Source organism: Lytechinus variegatus, chromosome 14 (genome assembly GCF_018143015.1).
Source record: "Lytechinus variegatus isolate NC3 chromosome 14, Lvar_3.0, whole genome shotgun sequence".
Taxonomy (NCBI): domain Eukaryota; kingdom Metazoa; phylum Echinodermata; class Echinoidea; order Temnopleuroida; family Toxopneustidae; genus Lytechinus; species Lytechinus variegatus.
This window is the reverse complement of record NC_054753.1, coordinates 20070609-20090788: the sequence shown is the minus strand read 5'-3', so window position 1 is coordinate 20090788 and position 20180 is coordinate 20070609. Positions and strand designations below refer to the sequence as shown.

Below are 20180 nucleotides of genomic sequence, written 5' to 3'. Positions count from 1 at the left end.
CTATCCAAAATATCCATTAACATGAAAAGCATTCCAGCCCATGCAATCTATAAACCAGAATTATAATCCCTTTGTTATCAAGTTAAATACATGTATTCTATCGGGGAGGGTGGGGGCCTAACTTACATCTTCAAAGTGTAAAAGGTGGAATAAAGTAGAACCTTATTTGTTTGTTCAGTATTCCGACTATGTAACTCTCTTTCTGGTAGAGCAATCGCTATGCAATAGTCAAGTTGACGCCCTCTACGTTAGTTGGTATACATTTAAGAGAATTGAAACAGACATTGTATGGATGTCAAAAATGTCACTGTCTACATTTCAACAAGATATAAATTATCAAAAAGTATTTTGAACACATATCTCCCCACCCTCGAGAATATTTCTTTTTATTTTACTTGCAACCAGAACACAGTCATCTTTGAGATAGGCTCCAGAGCCTTTTGAATATTATAACAGATGATGGATGATGATAGTAATACATTATGCACTAGATCCAAGCTCCAACTTGATACAGAACTGGAAGCAAATAATATAACCTTCTTATTGTATAAAATGTTCAAGAAAATTCAGAAAATCACACAATTTTTTTTTTCAGAATATAAGATATCGCAGAGAAAACGACTTCTCTATCACTGTTAAATCTACCAGACTGCAAACACTCCATAGTTAAATGTGTTACATTTCAACTACACAACTCCAATAATTATCAATTCAACATCCATCATGCAATTAAAAGTCTTTGAACAATCCCATTTGAGTACATGGTTGACTAATCCATACAAAAAAATCAATCAGACACCATTCAGAATGATTTTGCCCAGAAGGATGATACTGCTGTATGTGAGTGTAAAGACTAAGTTGATTATAAAAACAAATATTTTACAATGGAAACATTTTCTTTTCAAAATATACTTTAGATGTTTAACAATATAGCCTTATGGATGTTTATCAATTTACTCCAACTAAAGCATGTCACATATCAATATCTTCCTGATTTTTACACAAATATTTCCTTTCAAATTGATATGCAAAGGGGATCTGTGTCCCATAATCATGTCTAAAAATATCATTTTGGTTTATATAAAGTGAGGCAAGAATCGTAAAACATTCACCTCGAATATACCACATGTATTATTCCAATATTCAACCATTTTTTTTCCTTCAATTGACTATATTACTTCAGCCAAAACTTGTATAATACATACACATAAGTGATTATTCAAAAAGACACAGAACTGTCATATTTTCCCCATTTTTACTTAAAAAGCCAGATAGCATTTTTACATGCAGGGAGAAATGAAAACATAAAAGGGGGATAAAACTAAATATTCAAATTGATATTCTGTGCAAAAGGGACATATTCATGAATAGTATATCGTACAGCCGAACCAACTGAAAATCTGATAACTCTTTGAGAGTTTTATTTCTTTCTTCAGATCAGTTTTCTAAGCGGCCAACGACAATCTCAAATACAAAACTTCTCAATGTTGACAGGGCAGGCATATATTGCTTGTAACAATATACCAGAAAAAAGATGTGAATAATGATATATCATTATTTTGAATACAACAAAGATTCATATATATTACAGTACTTTGAACATTACACTTTGATTAATACTATAAAAAGAATACATAATTACCCTGAAACGAATTTCATCATCCACATATACAGTATGTTTGATTGTACATGAAACACTATAGTTACAAGGGGACTAATACCCTGGTCACATTTGCTCTACGGCGGATGTACAGGGAGTTGAAACAGCCGTTTTATTAGAGCAGATGTGACCGAGGTATCAGGGAGTGTTTCACAGTACCTCGTCAGTGATATTCACTGACATATTGGCTGTTAGCCAATCAGATACAGGTATTTCTAGCTTATGACTAAAACTTTGTCAGTGAAGATTATACACAAATATGCACAATCCCCGCTCCTTGCCGTTTGCTTTAATAATTTTTGTGTCCCATATTGCTGATGGATAAAGCTTGTCTGATCATTACCAATATTTTCAACCAACGACAATTCAAAGTCTGAAATTTCTATTCAATATTAGGAGCAACAAAAGTTAATAAGTTTAACTTTCATAAAAAATATTGTGACTGACAATGGCTATATGCACACATCAACTGAATCAGTTAAACAGACTTCGCTTTGAATGTGAATGAGTGAATAACAGAAAATTAGTCATGAACCCGATGTGATACATAGTGATTACATTAAAGGCACATTGTTGCAACTTGCAAGGATTATTAAAGAATCAACAATTTTGTCATTGCTACAAAAAGGACAAAAAAGTATGCAAAACACAAATAAATGTACATGTACATGCATGCAAGTCTTGTCCACATTTTGACCAAATGGGGGAGTGTAAAAGTTACCATAGTCAAAATGCTACAAATGAAGCTTTTGCATACTCCCCTTGCCCACTAAAATATCACAAATAAGTACATTTACAATTTGAAAACTTTAACACATTTTGTACAGTAGCATTTAATATTGGGACCATACCTTTCTGAATACAAAGCTACTGTAAATTAGTACTTGATTTTTTCCCCTTAAAATATCTACAACTACAGCTATAAGTACATTTTCAATGACAACTACATATTCATGAAAGTTTTATTTCAGTGATTCTAAAAATGAATACTTGTAAAGGGAAAAAGCCATTACATATTGAATACAGCAAAATTATGTACAATACAAAGTACATGTACACTGTGTTGTACACTGTGTTTAACACTGGATTTGTGAATAATAAATAAGACTTAAAAGCAAATCGCATTGCAGGAAGATGTCAACTTTGCAAATATTTACAAAAAATCTACAGATAAGTCCTTATTGCAGAATTCAATTTTGCCGTCAAAATTGGTCACACAATTTGAAGAAGTAAAATAAAGGGAAAAGTTTAAAAATAATATCTGCTTTAAGACTCTCGCAAATATTCGAGGGGTATAACAGTACATGGGAAAGTGATATGTACACAGGAATAAGGGATAAAGAATCAATTTTAAGGAAAAAAAAACACACACAAAATATTGTAATGGTGTGTCGGTGCAAGAACACCCTTCATACCACACATTCGCGCATGGTATGTGTGCAAAAATGCCCTTAGTAGCAGCATAGCATAAGGGTGTTTCTGCACCCATACAGTGCGCAAAAATGTTATGCTTTTAAAGGCATTCTTGCATCGACGTGACAATATTGAAAAATGACTCTCCAGAGTAATTTTATCAAAAAGGAATTTGGAAGAAATTATACATACTTGAAAAATGTAGAAGATATACAAAAGTACTGTCTGACATAAAACATGAAGAATTCATCTGTCAAATATTTTCAAATTTACCTATGTATCAGATGAAATCCATTTTTTTTTAAGTATTTGTCTTCATGGTGTTTAAGCACAAATATATAGTGCCCCTAAAACATGAACTGCCCACATGCCATGCAAATGTCATCACTCCCAAAATTCCTAAACACAAGTGTACTAATAATTCCACAAATACTAAAAATTAATGAATGCTTTGAAGGGAATGAAAGCAAATCCTTGAACTATCGGTATTCCAGTGAGTTACAGGTGAACATGTAGGCCTAAAGTTTAGATTCTCACAGATGAATTGTTTCATAAACAAAGACCACCCCTTCAGTTGACATCATGATTAAAATGATCTGTATCTGCACTACATGTATTTAGTATGTGTGGGTGTACTGTTTAGTTTTCAACTTTTGTGAACTTCTCCAATTATGTAAACATGCATCTACATGTACCAAAAATTGGTTTTAACTTTAGAATTATAATAAGAAAGTAATTAGGAAAAAAAAGTTGATTGGGTGTCAGTCACCATGGACATGATTAAGACCTATAAAAACAATTTAAAGTTATTTGACTGTTACAGTAGATATCATCTTTTGGAAAGCCACAATAAGGCTTTGAATAATTAAGACTATAATGGATTGACAGGTAAAGGAATATCACATAAAGCTTATGAATAAGACTAGCATGTGTACATAAACAAGACATACTTGACCTTTGTGATATGTCTTCTATTATGACTGACTTTGTCCTTGCTACAAATCATTCCATAGAGACACATATCTCAGTGTTCATTAACTTACTTGGAGAACTTACACGGGTGCATTCTTAAAGGGGAAGTTTACTCCGCCAAAAAAAAAATTTTTCTGAGTAAGTAGAGACAAATAAGTCGAGCGGAATGCTGAGAAATGCATTAAAATCTGATGCTTGTAAACAAATGCCTACATGTAGTAACCTCAAAATATATTTTGAGAATATGAATTTCAAAATAATATCCAGATTCCTGAGTTACTGTGCATCCTTTGATGTGCCTGACAGGTGCGTCTGGAAGGTTGCCAGCTACAGCCGGGTTAACAATGACAATTAACGCCTTGAGCACTCCGCAGATTGGATATGAATGCACTTTAAGTTGCATTGTCATTAAAAACAGACCAGTTTCTTCGCAAAATAATAAAGGGCTTGGCTAGATTAAAATGAACTCTTCCATTCTTTCTCCTTCATGCATTTTTTTTTCCAGATCCAGTTGGCAGGTTCATGTATTGTATGGTACATGTTCTTGGTTTTTATCGTTCCAAGCTCTTCATCAACACATCGAAATAGAAAGAATGGTCAGTGAACTACATGTATAAATGTTAACAGTACACAGCATGTGTGTTTACAAATTGTCAAGTTTCAGATATCGTGGCATACTTTTAGAATGAGTAGCTGCTGGTGCGAAGGTGATGCTTTCTTATCAATGACTGATAACAAAAGAATTCAAAGAAAACAATATCACACCCTTGGATCTGAATAACTCACCCTCAATTCCTAACATTTTCTGTCGGTCATGAAAATGAACACGAAACATTGTAAAGGTGCATTTTAAAAACCTGATTCTACGCAATCATGATTGCTCATTAAACGCAAAAGGGATTTTAATCACAATTCTTAGACATCTGTAGTGTCCTCTCATTTTTATTAGTCATAAAAAGATATGACTTGTAGAGAGCAAACACAAAAACACTTAGATTTGTTTTGAAATGCCATTCTAAACAATCACGATCACTGAAAATAGATTTGAAGATACCATACATACTACATGTAGATTGATGATTGAACAAAATATATTGATGTCATGTCACTATAGGGGCCTGCTTGTGATTCAAACATGCATCACATACACTCCAAGTTGACCTCTATCTAGCTTCCTGGGTCAAACTGCGGAGTATGATGCACAATGGCATGCAATCACTTGACGTTTCTTGTCAGTTTCTGCATACAATTTATTATTCATGATTCATTTTTGTACGAAAATGAATTGGATGTACCAGTATACTCGACCAGCACTCGACCCAGGTGAGGTGAATGGGTACCCGGCAGGATTAATTCCTTGAATGCATGAGCGCTGAAAGGCAGCTCGAGCTAAAGCCAGGGTAATAATGATAATAACAATGCGCCTCGGAATAGAATACTTCTAGATATATGGCGCTATACAAATGCCTATCATTATTATTATCATACCCAAGATGTTGTTTGGATGGGCTGAATGGGTTGTTTGTCCAGACCAAGACAGCAATCTCAAGAACTTTGCAGTTTGCAATCAATATCTCTAAACAATTTGAAAGTACCTTCAAACAATACTACAAAGTAAAATCCTTCATGATTTTTCTCTCCTATTTGATGCATGTGTGTTGAGAAAACCCTGGAGAAAAGAGTATCTTTAATTTTATCTGCTTATTGGACATCAAACCTCCATCCTAATTTATAATAATTTTCTAAAAAGGAGAACCAATAGCAGAGTGTCTGCATAATGAAACCTTCATGCAGAGCTGACAGATGCCTTGAAATGTGTTTAAGGGTGGGTAGAATGATGGACGTTTGTCCAACGAAGTTGACTGATCTTAAAAAATTCAGTTCATCAATTACCTCATGCTTCACCGGCATCATCATTCCATGGTACCTCCATTCGTATAAACTGTCTTCTCGCTATAGTGTATCTCCTGCGTGTCGGGAGCGACGATAAAGACAATGCCTGCTGCGACCTCAATGAAAAAGACACCAAGGCCCAGGCCCCACCCCCAGTGGAGGTCGAAGTTTGTCCGACCAAAGATTACATCCTCCGCGATGAACTTGGTTGGGAAGATGATGAGAGGAATTAGCTGGCACATGGCTATTAAAAGATAAAGAATTGAACAAGTCTCAATTAAATGAGCAATTAAATCAACACTTCAGCATAATATGTGAGATTACATGTACAAGGTGTTTACATGTAATTATCCCATTCAGCAAAATTAATTACTCAAGCTAATTTCATCAGATATTATTCTTCAAATTGGCAACAAGCAGGGTTTAAATCAATCCAAGGTCATCTAAAGCTGTGTCCATTGAAGACCACTTGATTGGCTTTGGTTTCCTTTTCACAGACCTTGGACATACATGTGCTCTTAAAAAAATATCTATGTGTGGTGTACATGTAATAGAAAAGTGGCTTTGCTCTAAAAAAATATAGAAATTCAACACATTTGCTGCATTTTTTTCCTTTGAAAGTTCATGCATAATCCAGATACAAATTGAAAAGAAAGTACAGCAGATTCCATCTTGATGCTAAATTAATCATTTCAGATTTCAGTTTATTATTACTCTCAATCCTTAAAACTGACACTGATGCAGCAGAACCGCAGAGTGTTTCACAAGGTATCTTGTCATTGATTTCCACCAACAAATTCTGACTATTTGTTTCATGAAAGGATCCCCAGGGGCAGGAGAGTGAATGTAAAGATATTCTTTTTCCATGTGTGTGTTTATTGAGCTCTGCATCAAAAGATACATGTATTGGGCCAAAAATTTATCATTCATTCTGGATGATTTGGGGATTTGGGGGAAAAAACTTACCAGCCAATAGTACCAAAACTCCAGCAACGACAAAGAGTCTTGAGAACTGCTGACCCTTGATAAATGAGATGATGGCAGTTAGGATGGCAATGACAAGGATGACTAGAGCTACTAGGGCAAAAGCTCTAGCCGACGTCAACCATGCTGAGTGAGAGATTTGGAGGGAGAGAAAAACATTCTTCTTTAATTTTATTAAATCACAATGCTTATTAAAGCTAAATAAACCCTGAATTCATACTATTATTCAAGGGATGGCCAGACATTTGAACAATAACTGAACAGTGAACACAGCTGAATTGTTTGTAGATAAAACTAGTGCCATATATCTGAGCGTAGTCCCATTCATGCATATCTATGAGCAGTATCCATGGTTATCTGCAGTCATTACGCTGCATTACCAGCAGGCATATTTTACTTGCACAGTAAACATTCATATTTTCTCTATTTTTAATGTTTTTAAATTGAATTTGAATCTTTACTTCAATACGACAAAGAAGAAGAAATGAAAATACAAAGAAAATGGAGGAAGAAGAAGAGATGACGCCAAAGAAAGAAAAAGAAAGCCTGTCTGGGGGCAAGTTTCATAAAACTTATTATAACAACAAATATGCGATGAATAAAATTTAAAAGCTACTGAAATCCTTAAATCTGGAGCCCATTTCATAAAAGACTTGCAACTGTTGTAAGATTGCCATTATGGCAACTACCATAAGTACATGTACCATGGCAACAGGGCTCAGCAGCCAATCATAATCAAGGTTTCCATGGTAGTTGCCATGATGGCAAAGTTACAACAGTTTTTACCTGGTTTTACCTGTTATAGAAATTGTGCATTTGTTACTATTTACCAATTTTATTTTATTTTATTTACCAATATTTACCTATTTACCATTTAAATGACAAGTCCACCCAAACAAAAAGTTAATTCGAATAAAATGAGAAAATCCAACAAACATAACACTAAAGATTTAATCACAATCGGATATAAAATAAGAAAATTATGACATTTTAAAGTTTTGCTTAATTTCCCAAAACAGTTCTATGCACATCCTGTTCAGTATGCAAATGAGGAGACTGATGACATCATCCACTCACTATTTCTTTTGTAATCTATTGTATCAAATATGAAATATTATAATTTTCTCCACATTGTCAAGTGATACAGCAATTGGTTCCTCCCTGAACATGTGGAATTAGCATTGTTTAATACTTTATGGTTCTGTCAGTTGGTACTTATTGTCAAATCTATAAAAAATGAAATTCAAACAATAAAAAAAAAGAAATAGTGAGTGATGGACATCATTGACTGACTCACCAAGCTGTGCATATCACTGATTTGTGAATAATGAGCAAAAATTTAAAATGTCACAACTTTCTTATTTTACATCCGATTTTGATGAAATTTTCAGCATTATGCTAGTTTGATTTTTCTCTATTTATTCAAATTCAGTTTTCTAGGGTGAACTTGACCTTTAATATAAAAACAGGATCCTGATCACTAACCTGAAGGCATTGCTGAATAACACATCATGGGTTGGTTGGTGGGAAGAGTTTGCCCCGGAGTAATGGTCCTGGAGCCGTTATAACACTCCTGCCACAGTCCCTGCTCGTAACTCGCAGACACCACCCAGGCTTTGTTCGCGATAGACGCCACGCTCCCTACCGCGGCGATGACGCACAGGACGAGCGCGGTGATCTTGAACGGCCTGAAGACCCGCGTGGTTACCGTGGTCTCCGTTTCCATCATGTTGAGTTCTCTGTAGTCGCCTATGGTGAATGGCGTGTGTCCCAGGTCCAAGCGAGCAAGAGGGATAGGTCACACGATTATTTAATAGTTTTTGGATATAATGGTGATGATTATTGTATGGTTCATGTGAAGATGATCGGCAAATGGCACTCTCTCGACTAATAGAATGAAGTGAGACGTCAGTGAATGAAGAGATAAAAAGAAGAAAATGAAATGAAATGATAGAGAAGGGTGCAAGTGAAAATGAATCAAGATCTGTTTCAAAGCCAAAATAAAGGACAAAGCTTGACAAACTACTATTTACACTAGGGCCTACTATAGTGTAGTGTAAGGCCTAAACATTAAAAATGAATGAAAATATGCAAATTACAATGGAATATATTTCTCTTATTTTACTAGGAATTGGATATAAATGGGTAATTTTTTGTTTTACTGTGGGAACATTTTTTTGTGTTCCTTTTACCTTATCTCAACATGAAATGACAATATTTTTTGTCTCGGATCCGAAAAAAAAGTGTTCCGGGCCAAAATCCAAATGGCCACCAAATCACAGTTTTGGCCACAACTTCTTTATTTGGTGGTCTTTGTCTCTGGTTTTGGTGTCTATTCATATGTTTTGAGGGGAAGGCAATTTGTTTTTCCTATAATTAGCACTTTTAAACCATTATTTGTAGAGTTAAAAGGTAATTATACCTAAATTTTCTGATTTTTATAGCCTTTTTTCCAGCCAAATGTAGGGTTAATCGTCCTGGTGGGTGTTTCATAAAGCTGTTCGTAAGGTAAGAACGACTTTAAGAACGACTGGTGATCCTTTCTTTTGGTAAATGGTTTACAACATAGGCGATGGTTTAGCGCGTAAGAAAGGATCACCAGTCGTTCTTAAATTCGCTCTTAACTTACGAACAGCTTTATGAAATGGCCCCCTGGAGTTCTTGGATACATGTATTAGATAGTACGAGGTAAACAATAGCAAGCAGCTTCATAGGGCTATATTGCTTGTATTCCTCTACCATGGATTTAGGGATATTTGTGAAATATATCTTATTAAATAAAAAAAATGTCAATTATCCATAGGGGCTACATACATGAAATTTAAATTTTTATTGATTACCAGATCAATCAAAGAAACACATTTTTGGGCATTACTGAGAGGGCACTTCTAGATATTCAACAAATGAAAATTGTCACAAGGAATCAAATAACAGATGTAACAAAGAATACACACTCACTCCACAGTACACAAAGAGTATAAAATCAATTTTAAAATACTCTTATTTTAATGTCTATTCAAAATATTTATTGATAATTCCTGTTTTCACCACATTGATAGGTGCCGCATGCTGTATGGGCTTTAAAGAAAAAAAAAGAGGCTTTAAATGAAAGATATCTAAGATTGCCAGCTACTAGACTCATGCCATAGTAAATATCAATAAATTATTTATCATAAATTAATATAGGTCTATCTTATTTTTGACATGTTTGTTAGAAAATAAACAGCTGAAAAAACCGAGCACAGACCATGTAGGATAGTGGATGAAAAGAGTGGTTGAAATGTTTTATAATATTGCCCAGGTCAAGCAGCCATTAAATACACCAGATCAATTGAATATTCAGTCTTCAGTCGTTTCTTGAAAAACCTGACAAAACAAAGACTGAATTATTCGGTCCAACTAAATAAAGAGCATAAATTAGCCCTAGTGGCCTACATGTAGCTAAAGAAAGTCTAGGCCCAACTAGAGACTGTTTTTGCCTTGACTTCAGTCTTTGTTTTTCGCAGTTGTTCCACTGGACTGCCACCACTACCACTACCACACATTCACTACATCTTTTCATGTAAAGCAAGACCTGTTGAAACTTCAAAACAAAAGTGTAGGTTAAACATGAAAGACAATATAAAGTCACTAAAAAACACACACAAATTGCATACAGAAGAAGAGAGTCAAGTCAAGAAAGAAGGCAAGCTCAAAGCCTGCCCTGGACCTGTCCCTTGCCATTCAATAATTTAAAAAGAAATCAACTTCTACTATTATAAGGTTAATATCCATCGCTAATCAGAACCGCAAAGCGTAATGGGATCGAGAAGGGGACAACAATCAAGCTAGATCTGCGCACGCGCACTGCAGACAGTCCGTAGTGCACAGGTCTAGCTAACACACGTACATGCATAGCGTCAACTTTATGTGTTCCGCCGTCTTACTTGTTGGTTGCCGATAAAATTCGCATTTTCTGATTTTTTACACTCAGTCATTATCCATGACTGAAACATTGACAAATTAAAAACTAAGATTCTACAAGATATATGAATATTCATATACGAAAGTATAAACATAGATAAGTCAGTTTTATGTGAAATTTAAACCCAATACTTCAAAATAGGGTTAGTTTTATGTCTCTGAAATGACCCTTAAAACCAGAATTTTATTTCTAAAAAATATACATTGTGGATTTTCCTAATAATCACGATGGATATGCAAAGACGTGTAAACAAATCAAACAAAGTTTATGATACATTTTTGATAATGCAAAATGAGACATTCAAGTCTCTGATTGAAAGCCGCAGATTAAACATTCGCAAGGCGCAATGGTAACGTTTTCACCAAATTCGTCGGGGCGAAAACTCCAAGTGAGCCGTACCGCTCACCAGTCCCAAATGCTACGCTGTATGTTTGATGAGATATCTGGCGGATTTCATTCTTATAAATTTGTTTTTTTCTACAATGCACTATTTCATTAAAATTATTTGTCATGATTACATTGGAAATGTTATCGTTTAACGGCCCAAAGGATCAACTGTAATAAAAGATACTTTAAAATATTGTCAGAGAGTGATTAATTAGGTGATGTCTATGGTCAGAATTTAGTGATGGCTTCGGGTGAACTTACGCAAACGCGGTCACTTGCGCACAGGGCGAGTCTGGCTGGCCCTTTGGTGGGTGGCCGTTGGGCAACGTGCAGTGCAACTAAAGCAGAATTGGGGAGTTAGGTAAAAATACTTTGAAATAAATAATCTGCAAATTTTTGTCTCATCCCTTTAGATTACTTATATAGATAAGAAATTCAAATTCTCAAAGTTTAAATCCAATTTCAGACAGTGGCATAACAAAGAGTGGTGCTTTATGGGTGGCCTAGCTTGCCCCCAAATTTTTCATGAAGAAGAAAAAAAAGAGGAAAAGGAAAGAGAATCATGCAAAATTGTTTAATTGGACTTTTGTAACAAAAATGTCAAAATTATGCTCATGTCGCTTGCTCACAACTATACTTATAAGTTATAACCATATAAATTTTGCCTGATACGCCAATCGTCAATTAACCATCAATTTTTTTCGCTCGTTACTGATATAACAGCTAGTTTATGCAAACATCATTTGGTTGTGGGATCGAAGCTATATACACACTGTATATATATATTCAGCTATGTAGCTAAAAACATTTATACTTTATGCCTGTTCAACAGGTATAGGCCTGTATTCATGAGATGTTTATAATATAAGATCTATGGATGCCTTTATTATTTTCATTTTCAATTAAAACAGTTATTATTAATTATGTGTTAATTTAGTATTAACCTCCATGATATATTTTATTGTGTTAAATCATACAATTTGTTATATTATGCCCTTTTAAAAACATGCTCAGTAGCAGACCCCCCCCCCCACATAAAAATGTATATAAAATTAATTGACCCCCCCCCCTCTATGGAGGACAAAATGAAAAAAAATGTTCAAAATAATTGACAGCCCCCCCCCCCCTTTAATGAGGCAGCTGTCGGTGGCATGACTTCTTTGACTTTTTTTTACCTGTAAAAATAACTTTGAAGAAATAGGGGCTCTCTAAGTGTCCCCTATGAAAATCGATTTGGATCTGCAAGTAATGTTGTAAGTTAGAGCCATTACGGGATCGGAGTTCGGTTCGGAAGTTTTGCTCCTAAAATCGGAATCGGTTCGGATATCGGATCGGAAGATATTCAAAAACAAAAAAATACATTAAAATTTGTATGTGGCCGGCGCGTGGACAAATGCGGCACGCTACACTGATGGCAGTATTTGTTTTGATCTCCGACAAAAGCGGAGGAAGAAGATGATGAGTTGTTTTGATCTCCGACATAATCGGAGGAAGGAAAATAAGATAATGATGTTCCAGCGCGCGACACTACCGCCGATCAACGATAGGCCTCTTCTCTACAACATCGTGGTGATGGCGGAGTCCGTCGTGAACTTTTAGAGGCCGCATTACTTACCAAAAAAGACGCACTATTATCCAAAGTTGTTTACGATGATATTCACCTTCTCTACAATATCGTAGTGATGGCGGAGGTAATCGTAAACTCTTAGAGGTCGCATGACCTCCCGAAAAAGACGCATTATTATCCAAAGTTGTTTACCATGATATTCACCTTCTCTACAACATCGTAGTGATGGCGGAGGTAATCGTAAACTCTTAAAGGTCGCATGACCTCCCGAAAAAGACGCATTATTATCCAGAGTTGTTTACCATGATATTCACCTTCTCTACAACATCGTAGTGATGGCGGAGGTAATCGTAAACTCTTAAAGGTCGCATGACCTCCCGAAAAAGACGCACTATTATCCAAAGTTGTTAGAGATGATTTTCACCTTCTCTACAACATCGTAGTGATAGCGGAGGTAATCGTAAACTCTTAGAGGACGTATAGTCAGATAGTCGTAAATATTACCGCGCATGTCAGCGTGTTCAACTAAATCTTATTTGCCTCTGCTTAAGATCAAAACATATCGTCTTTTCGTTGTTTTTCTTCCTCCATTTTTGTCGGAGAATAAAACAAATCATCATCATCGTTTTGTTCTTCCCCGATTATGTCGGAGATCAAAACAAATCATAATCTTCTTCTCCACCTGCCTTTCCGCTAATATCGGAGATAAAAACAAATCATAATTTTCTTCCCCTTTATCTTCTTTTCCTTCCACCGCTTTTGTCTGAGATCAAAACAAATCACCAGCGCATTTCGACGGCAAACATGTCGCCACGTGTTTTTTTGTTGTTGTCTTGTTATGTTTTGGTTTTTCCGATCCGATTTTTTCCCCACTGGTCAAAAATCGGAGTTCGGAAAAATGTAGAAAAAAGGGGGAAATCGGATCGGATCGGGAATTGGAATAAAAATCGGTTACAGCGTTATCTGCAAGTGCATGGGGCTGCGCCCTCTCCCATATCTTCAGGTTCTAGCTCTCATATTTTTTAGCTCCCTGATTTTTTGGAAGAAAAAAAAACGAGGTAATACCCAACAAATAATAACAATTCTGTTGTTCGACCCAACATCATTCCTTTCACTACGCATAACGCTATACGTGGGCATGCACAAACAACGTGGGTTAACAAAAACTGACCCGCGTTTGGACAGAAATTGTGATTAAAATAAAAGTGTGACTGTTATATTACAAAAATATGGGTATAATAAAGGATATTTGATTAACGGAAAAACATCCATCGCTAATTCATAAAAAACGAAAGATTTGACAGAGGTTTTTATCAACGGTAATCATGGGGAATTTGTGTATGGATGAACGGCGTTCGAGCGTTAGGCAAGCCGGTGGCGGTGAGGGCGCGGGCCAAATCTGGCAGTATGGTGTCGTCCATTGTAAGCTGACGTTAGCCAGCGGCGACTGCACGTACATGAACAGCCCCCTTTTCCGTCCCATGATGCATTGCGGTTCTAATTGATAAACCTAAATTCATGTATGGTCAGTTCCCCCATGTCTGCGCGGTCTTCCAAGTTTGCGCACCCGCGTATCTGCGCGATTCGAAGAAGATACGCAACGGGCACGAACTTTACACATGCAATACATAGGCAGCGCAGGTATTCATTAAAAAATCCGACTCAAAATGGTGGAAAAATAATGAATTCAGGGCATTTCATGTGACGGCCTCAAAATGCAGCCTTTGTCATCAAAATCCCCGAATCGTGTGCAAAGTGAATGAGTGCGCAGACATGTTTTTTCAAACTGAAAATCTGCCCGAGGTTTTTTCAAGAAAATCTTATATTTTCTTTCTTTTAACGAGAAATTTGGTACACTTACTCTTAATAATGTAAGGAACACTATTAACCAAAATATGTTGTGAAATAAAAAGAAATTCATGTAAAATCTTTTAACTCAAATTGTTAGGTGCGCAGACTTGGGGCCCACCATCATTCATACATGTCATGTGTAACATCATGATGTAGAGTCTCTATAGTCTGATATAGAGACTAGAGATTCTTAAATTTAATCATACATTTTTGTATTGTAATTTATCATTATTATCGACCAAAACTGCAAAAACAAAAACTGTTCAGACTAACTTTTTGATGATACTCACACACTCAAACACAGAACATTCAACAGTCACGTACAGGGTCACAGGACTCCGGTACCGGAACTCCAGTCCAGGATTGATGTGAACGGGGGAAACAGCAGCAATCAATCGCGCTGCTCTGGCCGAAGGAGGCGATGTGCTGGCTCACCTCAGCTCTCACTCGGGCAATACGTTAGTTAACGTCGTTAATCAAATTCAAAACTTGATAAAAGTGATATATTGCACGACTGATGATGTCCAGCATCAACTTTCATTCCCATTCTAGCAGCAATATTTGGGATTTATTAAACTTGTACTCTTGATCCTAGCCTAGCGTCACATGTACAAATGAAAGAATGAGTAATCGTGATGATATTTCAATGTCAGATGTCATTTAGAGACGAAAAAAATATATACGGAAGCATATTTAACCTTTTGTCAAGTCAAAAATTCAAAATATTTTTTTCTAAATAAATATTGCGCCATTGATAACTTAAATCAAATACAAGATGATTAAATTTGATTAGTTCTAGAGTATGAATAATTGAGTAAAAGTGTATTGTCAACTTTATTTTAATTCTAAGGTGAAATTAGATTATAGTCAACGTCTGGACACAGACTTTGAGGTGGGCGCGGTTAATTTTTTCAATGTTCGGTCGCAGAGGGCCTGCCCTGGCTGATGCTGATAATAACTCTGGGGCCCGTTTCTCAACACCGTCATAAGTCTAACTTCTTGACTAATCGGAGATAGTGAGCTACTTGTCCGCTAACCGTTTCACGAAGCCCTCTTTACCAAGATCGGGTACAACAACCTCACTAAATATTTATGACACCTCCGAACCGGTCACAACTTCTTTCTTAATGACGTAGTGGCATCACGTGGGTAGACTATGACATGCAAAAGTGCCTAGAAACAAGGAGCTTCTAAAGCTCCTTGCTAGAAACGAGAAGATTATAATCTTACGTAATCAATCAAAGATGTTGAAATTACATCAAAAAACGAGTTGGATAATGCATTCTATGATCATTGTAATACAAAGAATTTACAAAAACTGTTGGTATTAAATACTCCACAAAACAATTCATTTTGAAATAGTAAAATAATTTATTTGATAAAGATTCTACCACGTCAGGCCATCCATAAATGGACTCGTATTTGTCGTTTTCAGACCCCTATCAACATTTTGATAAATTCTATCTCTAATTTATGCATAGAATTTGTCAAATAGTAAGTTTCAGTATCTAAGATTTAAAAGAAAAATGTTAAACTATATTTTGATGATGTTTGGAATCGTAAAATACCGTATAATTATCATCATTTTACAACGAAAACCGTTATGGTTTTACTTTCGTAAACTATTAAAATTGGATATCCCGGGGGTACCCATCTCAACGTCCACATGTGATTTTTTAGTCACAAGATCAATTATTCATAATTCCATTTTCTCAGCAATTGAATGCTCAAGTCTTCATGGTCTAAGTATGTATGGTGTATAATATACCTGTGCTATTATTCTTAAAAGATGAAATTCCCAATTCATCACAATATTTGCAATTTTGTTATAATTTTTCTTTTTTAAAATTATGCTATTTTGTGACTAAGGCTACGTCTCGTCTGCTCTTTTTACCGATAATATCGATATCAAGGTATTTTAGTTAGGAAGCCTTTCGTGAAACAGGTTTAGTAAGATTGGAACTAACTCCGTGGTTGGTGGATAAAGATATGTTGAGAAACGGGCCCCTGGCTGCTCCACAAGGCAGATAAGAAGAATGAAAATCTTCAACAAGTGCATGGATCCAGGTGTGGAGCCTGTGATGGAGGAGAGAAGAAGAGCCTCCCGGAAAAGGGAGGATGTGGAAAAAAAACTAGAAAGAAGAAAGATTGCAACTATCCCACTCGCTATATAATATCATAAGATGTATACCCCGATCAAGAAGATTAAGTGGGGCTTGAAATAAAAAATACGTACATACTTCAAATATGAATTTTGTACAAAATTTTGATCGTTGCATCATCTCCCAATATGATCTTAAAGATAATTCAAAATCTTTCCTTTCTGCAATATTTTCATTTCAATTCGCATCATTGTGCTACTACCACGTTTTTTTTTTTAGTTTAAAATCATTTAGAACCCTAAAGGGGTAGTTCACCCTGACAAAAAGTTTATTGTAAAAATAGCAGAAAAATAATAACAAATATTGCCGAAGGTTCGAGAAAAAATCATCAAATAATTAAAAAGTTATTAGGATTTCAATTATTTGATATGTGACGTCACATGCGAGCAGCATTCCTACATTGCGAATGGTAAAAAATCTATGAAATGTCATTTTCTCAGAAAATTGAAAATGGTTTTCACTGTAACTTTTGTATATCAATAGACAAATCATTTCACACCCGATCATGAAAAGAAAACAAAATTAAGTCATAAGGAACCATACAAAATTTGAAATTCATACATTTTATATTACACAACACATGGGGCAGTTGCTCGTTTATGACGTCACAAATCCAAAATTTTGAACTCTAATATTTTTCTCACTCTTTAACGGATTTTCCTCAAACCTTCACCAATATTTTTGACTATTTTTTCTGCTATTTTTACAACAAAGTTTTCTTCAGGGTGAACTTCCCCTTTAATCTCGACAATCCATTGTTTTCATTTCTATCTCATCTTTAACCGGTGACCAAATCAGTTTCCATTGAACAAAATATGGACTGTTTAATATTCAGTATTTGGTTATTTTTTCATTTTCATTTTTAATTCTAATCTACTGATAATTAACATATGCGTAATGCGAGAGCGAAACGCAAAGTTTTTTCTTTTATTTTTTTAAAGAAAAATATTGTTTTGAGAGGATGTGGCTCTCCCGCATTGGATTTTCTTAAATAGTCACCTTGTGTACCTTCTTATAGGTTCTCTTTGAAAACTAGTAAAGGTTCTTGAGCAAGCGTTTTGGGGAAACCATTTTGTCGATGGTTACAGAAATGGGTCAAACGGGTTTTCATTCGTACACTTTTTCTTAGAAAGTAAATCTAAAACAAAGATACGCAAACATTAAAAATATCGTAATTTGCTTGGTTATTCCTCCATGCAATTCAAATTTTGATCAAATTTTCAGTCGAACAGGCTGATTAATGTTCACCCCCCCCCCTTTATGCATGATTATATGTTGGCCTCCGTTGTGCTAAGTAGTTTATAGCCCCACCCTCGATTCACTTTAATTGGAACTGGAACTATTAAATATTACATCATATATGCCATGTATGCCCTCTCCTTCTTTTTCGGGGGGGGGGGGGGTGGATTTCCATTCAAAACCACAGCGTATAGGGCCTACTGGTACTCTCTTATGTAGCATGGAGGTCGATCTGCATGCTAAGCAGTTAAAAAAGAACATATTATTATTATTATTTGTTTGGCGTCACCTGTGCCTGGGAGGCGAAAAGCGAACTGAATCACTATGACCCTCAGGTCTCCCCTCCCGATATAACTGATTGGGGGATTGCAGGTGGACCACTACACCGGGGTTTCCCCCTACTCTTATACGAATAGTGCAGTGGGTTCTTAACTTAATGTTCAAAGTAATCAAGCCCCATCCCCTTTCTGTAGTGTAAATTGTAAAATATTAAGAATAAAAACATTCAGCATCATGAGAGAAAAGTATACGCACCAAGTAGGGGCGGATCCATTATCCAGGACTTAAAAAAAGGGGGGGGGGGCAAACTTCTGTTTAAACGGCATTTTTATATTAAAAAAAATAATTGTGCCTCTGAAGGGGGGGGGGGGGGCAGGGGCCGGCTTTGCCCCCCCCCCCTGGATCCGCCAGTGTAAGCCTGATATTTGCGATCAACCAAACTCCTTCTTTGACTTTGATGCGATGATAATGATCGATGAGACTTTGAAGTGTAGCGCCACCCCGCGTCAGCATCACTGCCATTGATGAAGTTGAACACTGATTGGAGGCAGATTCTTGCAGATAAATATCACTTTTCGTTCGGATATACAGGTCATTGATTGAGTTGACATTCATAATTGTATTGAAGAATTAGTCTGACAACTGCTGGTCTAGCAGTTTATAGGAGATCGTCTCATTCTAAAGTTTTATAGGTAAGAACATCTTCGAGTTTTCTTCGCTCCTGTTACACCTGTCTCGCATCTTTATCGTTTCGATCCACAGCCGACTCTGCCCCCTTAGCTTAGCCCAGGCTTGGCCTTACTCGCACCGGTCGTACTTGTCATGCTTGTCTTGTAGAAAATGTAGTACGAGGTGGGGGCTACCGGAATTCGCTTGCCAAGTTACGCGGCCAATTCATTCATATTAAAGACAGAGCTAAGGCTGAGAAGTGAGATTACGAGGCAGAAAGGGTGAGACTAGTAGAACTGTGAATGGTATTGGATTGTTCTGTTTTAGTGGAAAAAATTGTAATTAGAGAAAAAGATATTCAGATGGAAATGAATGAAGTGTTTTTTCCTGAGGCAGAGCCGAGTTTGGTCTGTCATTTAAGTTGTAACTGAATGGGGGGGGGGGGGGGGGATTCAGTACATTTGCAGATATATCATGTACGTGTGAATGTTGTGAAAAAGGATGTGTGTTTTGGCATGGGAATGTGATCCCATGTATGCACATATGTAAGTTGTAACATTAAAGATTGCTGCTACTTGGTATAATGTACATGTATTTAGGCCGTCATTGTCAGCGCTAAAATTAAAAGTAAATTATGAGTTTTCAAAACTAACTTTTTTAGCCATTTATACACATAGGAATAAAAACATGTCTAAGCGTTTTATTGTTTAAATCTAAGATTGGTAGACCCAAAAATTCTTTATAGAATTTTAATTTTAGCCAGATAATATTTGCTTGAAAATGTAAATCTGACATCACCAATTATCAACCAATGCAATGGATTCGATATTGCTGCCAGCAGCAGCTGACTAATCGCTTTGTATATAGGATCAAGATTCTTATATCTTAAAGTCCTAAATTAGATCCTTTTGAAGTGTTCGAATGGTATCCATTATATAAAGAACTTTTTATTACCTCCATCTTTACATTCTTATACATTTTCTTCCTCTGCATCATCATCAATTCGTCTTCATCATCACCATCATTATCATCATCATAGGTATCATCTCGAACACCACCATCATCACCATCATCATCACCATCATCATCATTCATCACCATCATCACCATCATCATCATCATTCATCACCATCATCATCA

At 36.0% G+C, this 20180-nt stretch overlaps 1 protein-coding gene and 1 long non-coding RNA gene across 5 annotated transcripts in view; one reads left to right on the top strand and one right to left on the bottom strand.

Moving 5' to 3' along the window:
* Window positions 1–1160: 1160 nt before the first annotated feature.
* On the bottom strand, window positions 1161–15373 carry LOC121427184 (p53 apoptosis effector related to PMP-22-like). 4 transcript variants are annotated; one of them, XM_041623451.1, is made up of 4 exons: window positions 14982–15373; window positions 8408–8809; window positions 6905–7048; window positions 1161–6182 (listed from the first exon to the last, which is right to left on the bottom strand). In XM_041623451.1, the coding sequence occupies exons 2-4, from the start codon at window positions 8649–8651 to the stop codon at window positions 5959–5961; spliced, it is 612 nt and encodes a 203-aa protein (XP_041479385.1). In that variant the 5' UTR covers window positions 8652–8809; window positions 14982–15373; the 3' UTR covers window positions 1161–5958. The 4 variants fall into 4 exon arrangements, with proteins under 4 accessions (XP_041479385.1, XP_041479386.1, XP_041479387.1 ...); XM_041623452.1 differs by having other exon boundaries at window positions 15016–15373; XM_041623453.1 differs by having other exon boundaries at window positions 8408–8671; window positions 15016–15373.
* Window positions 15374–18856: 3483 nt separating this feature from the next.
* The window catches only part of LOC121427562, a 53932-nt gene continuing 52608 nt past the window's right edge, over window positions 18857–20180 (top strand). The window contains exon 1 of the long non-coding RNA XR_005971700.1: window positions 18857–19063. This is a non-coding gene — a long non-coding RNA (uncharacterized LOC121427562). The remainder of the gene's footprint in view (window positions 19064–20180) is intronic.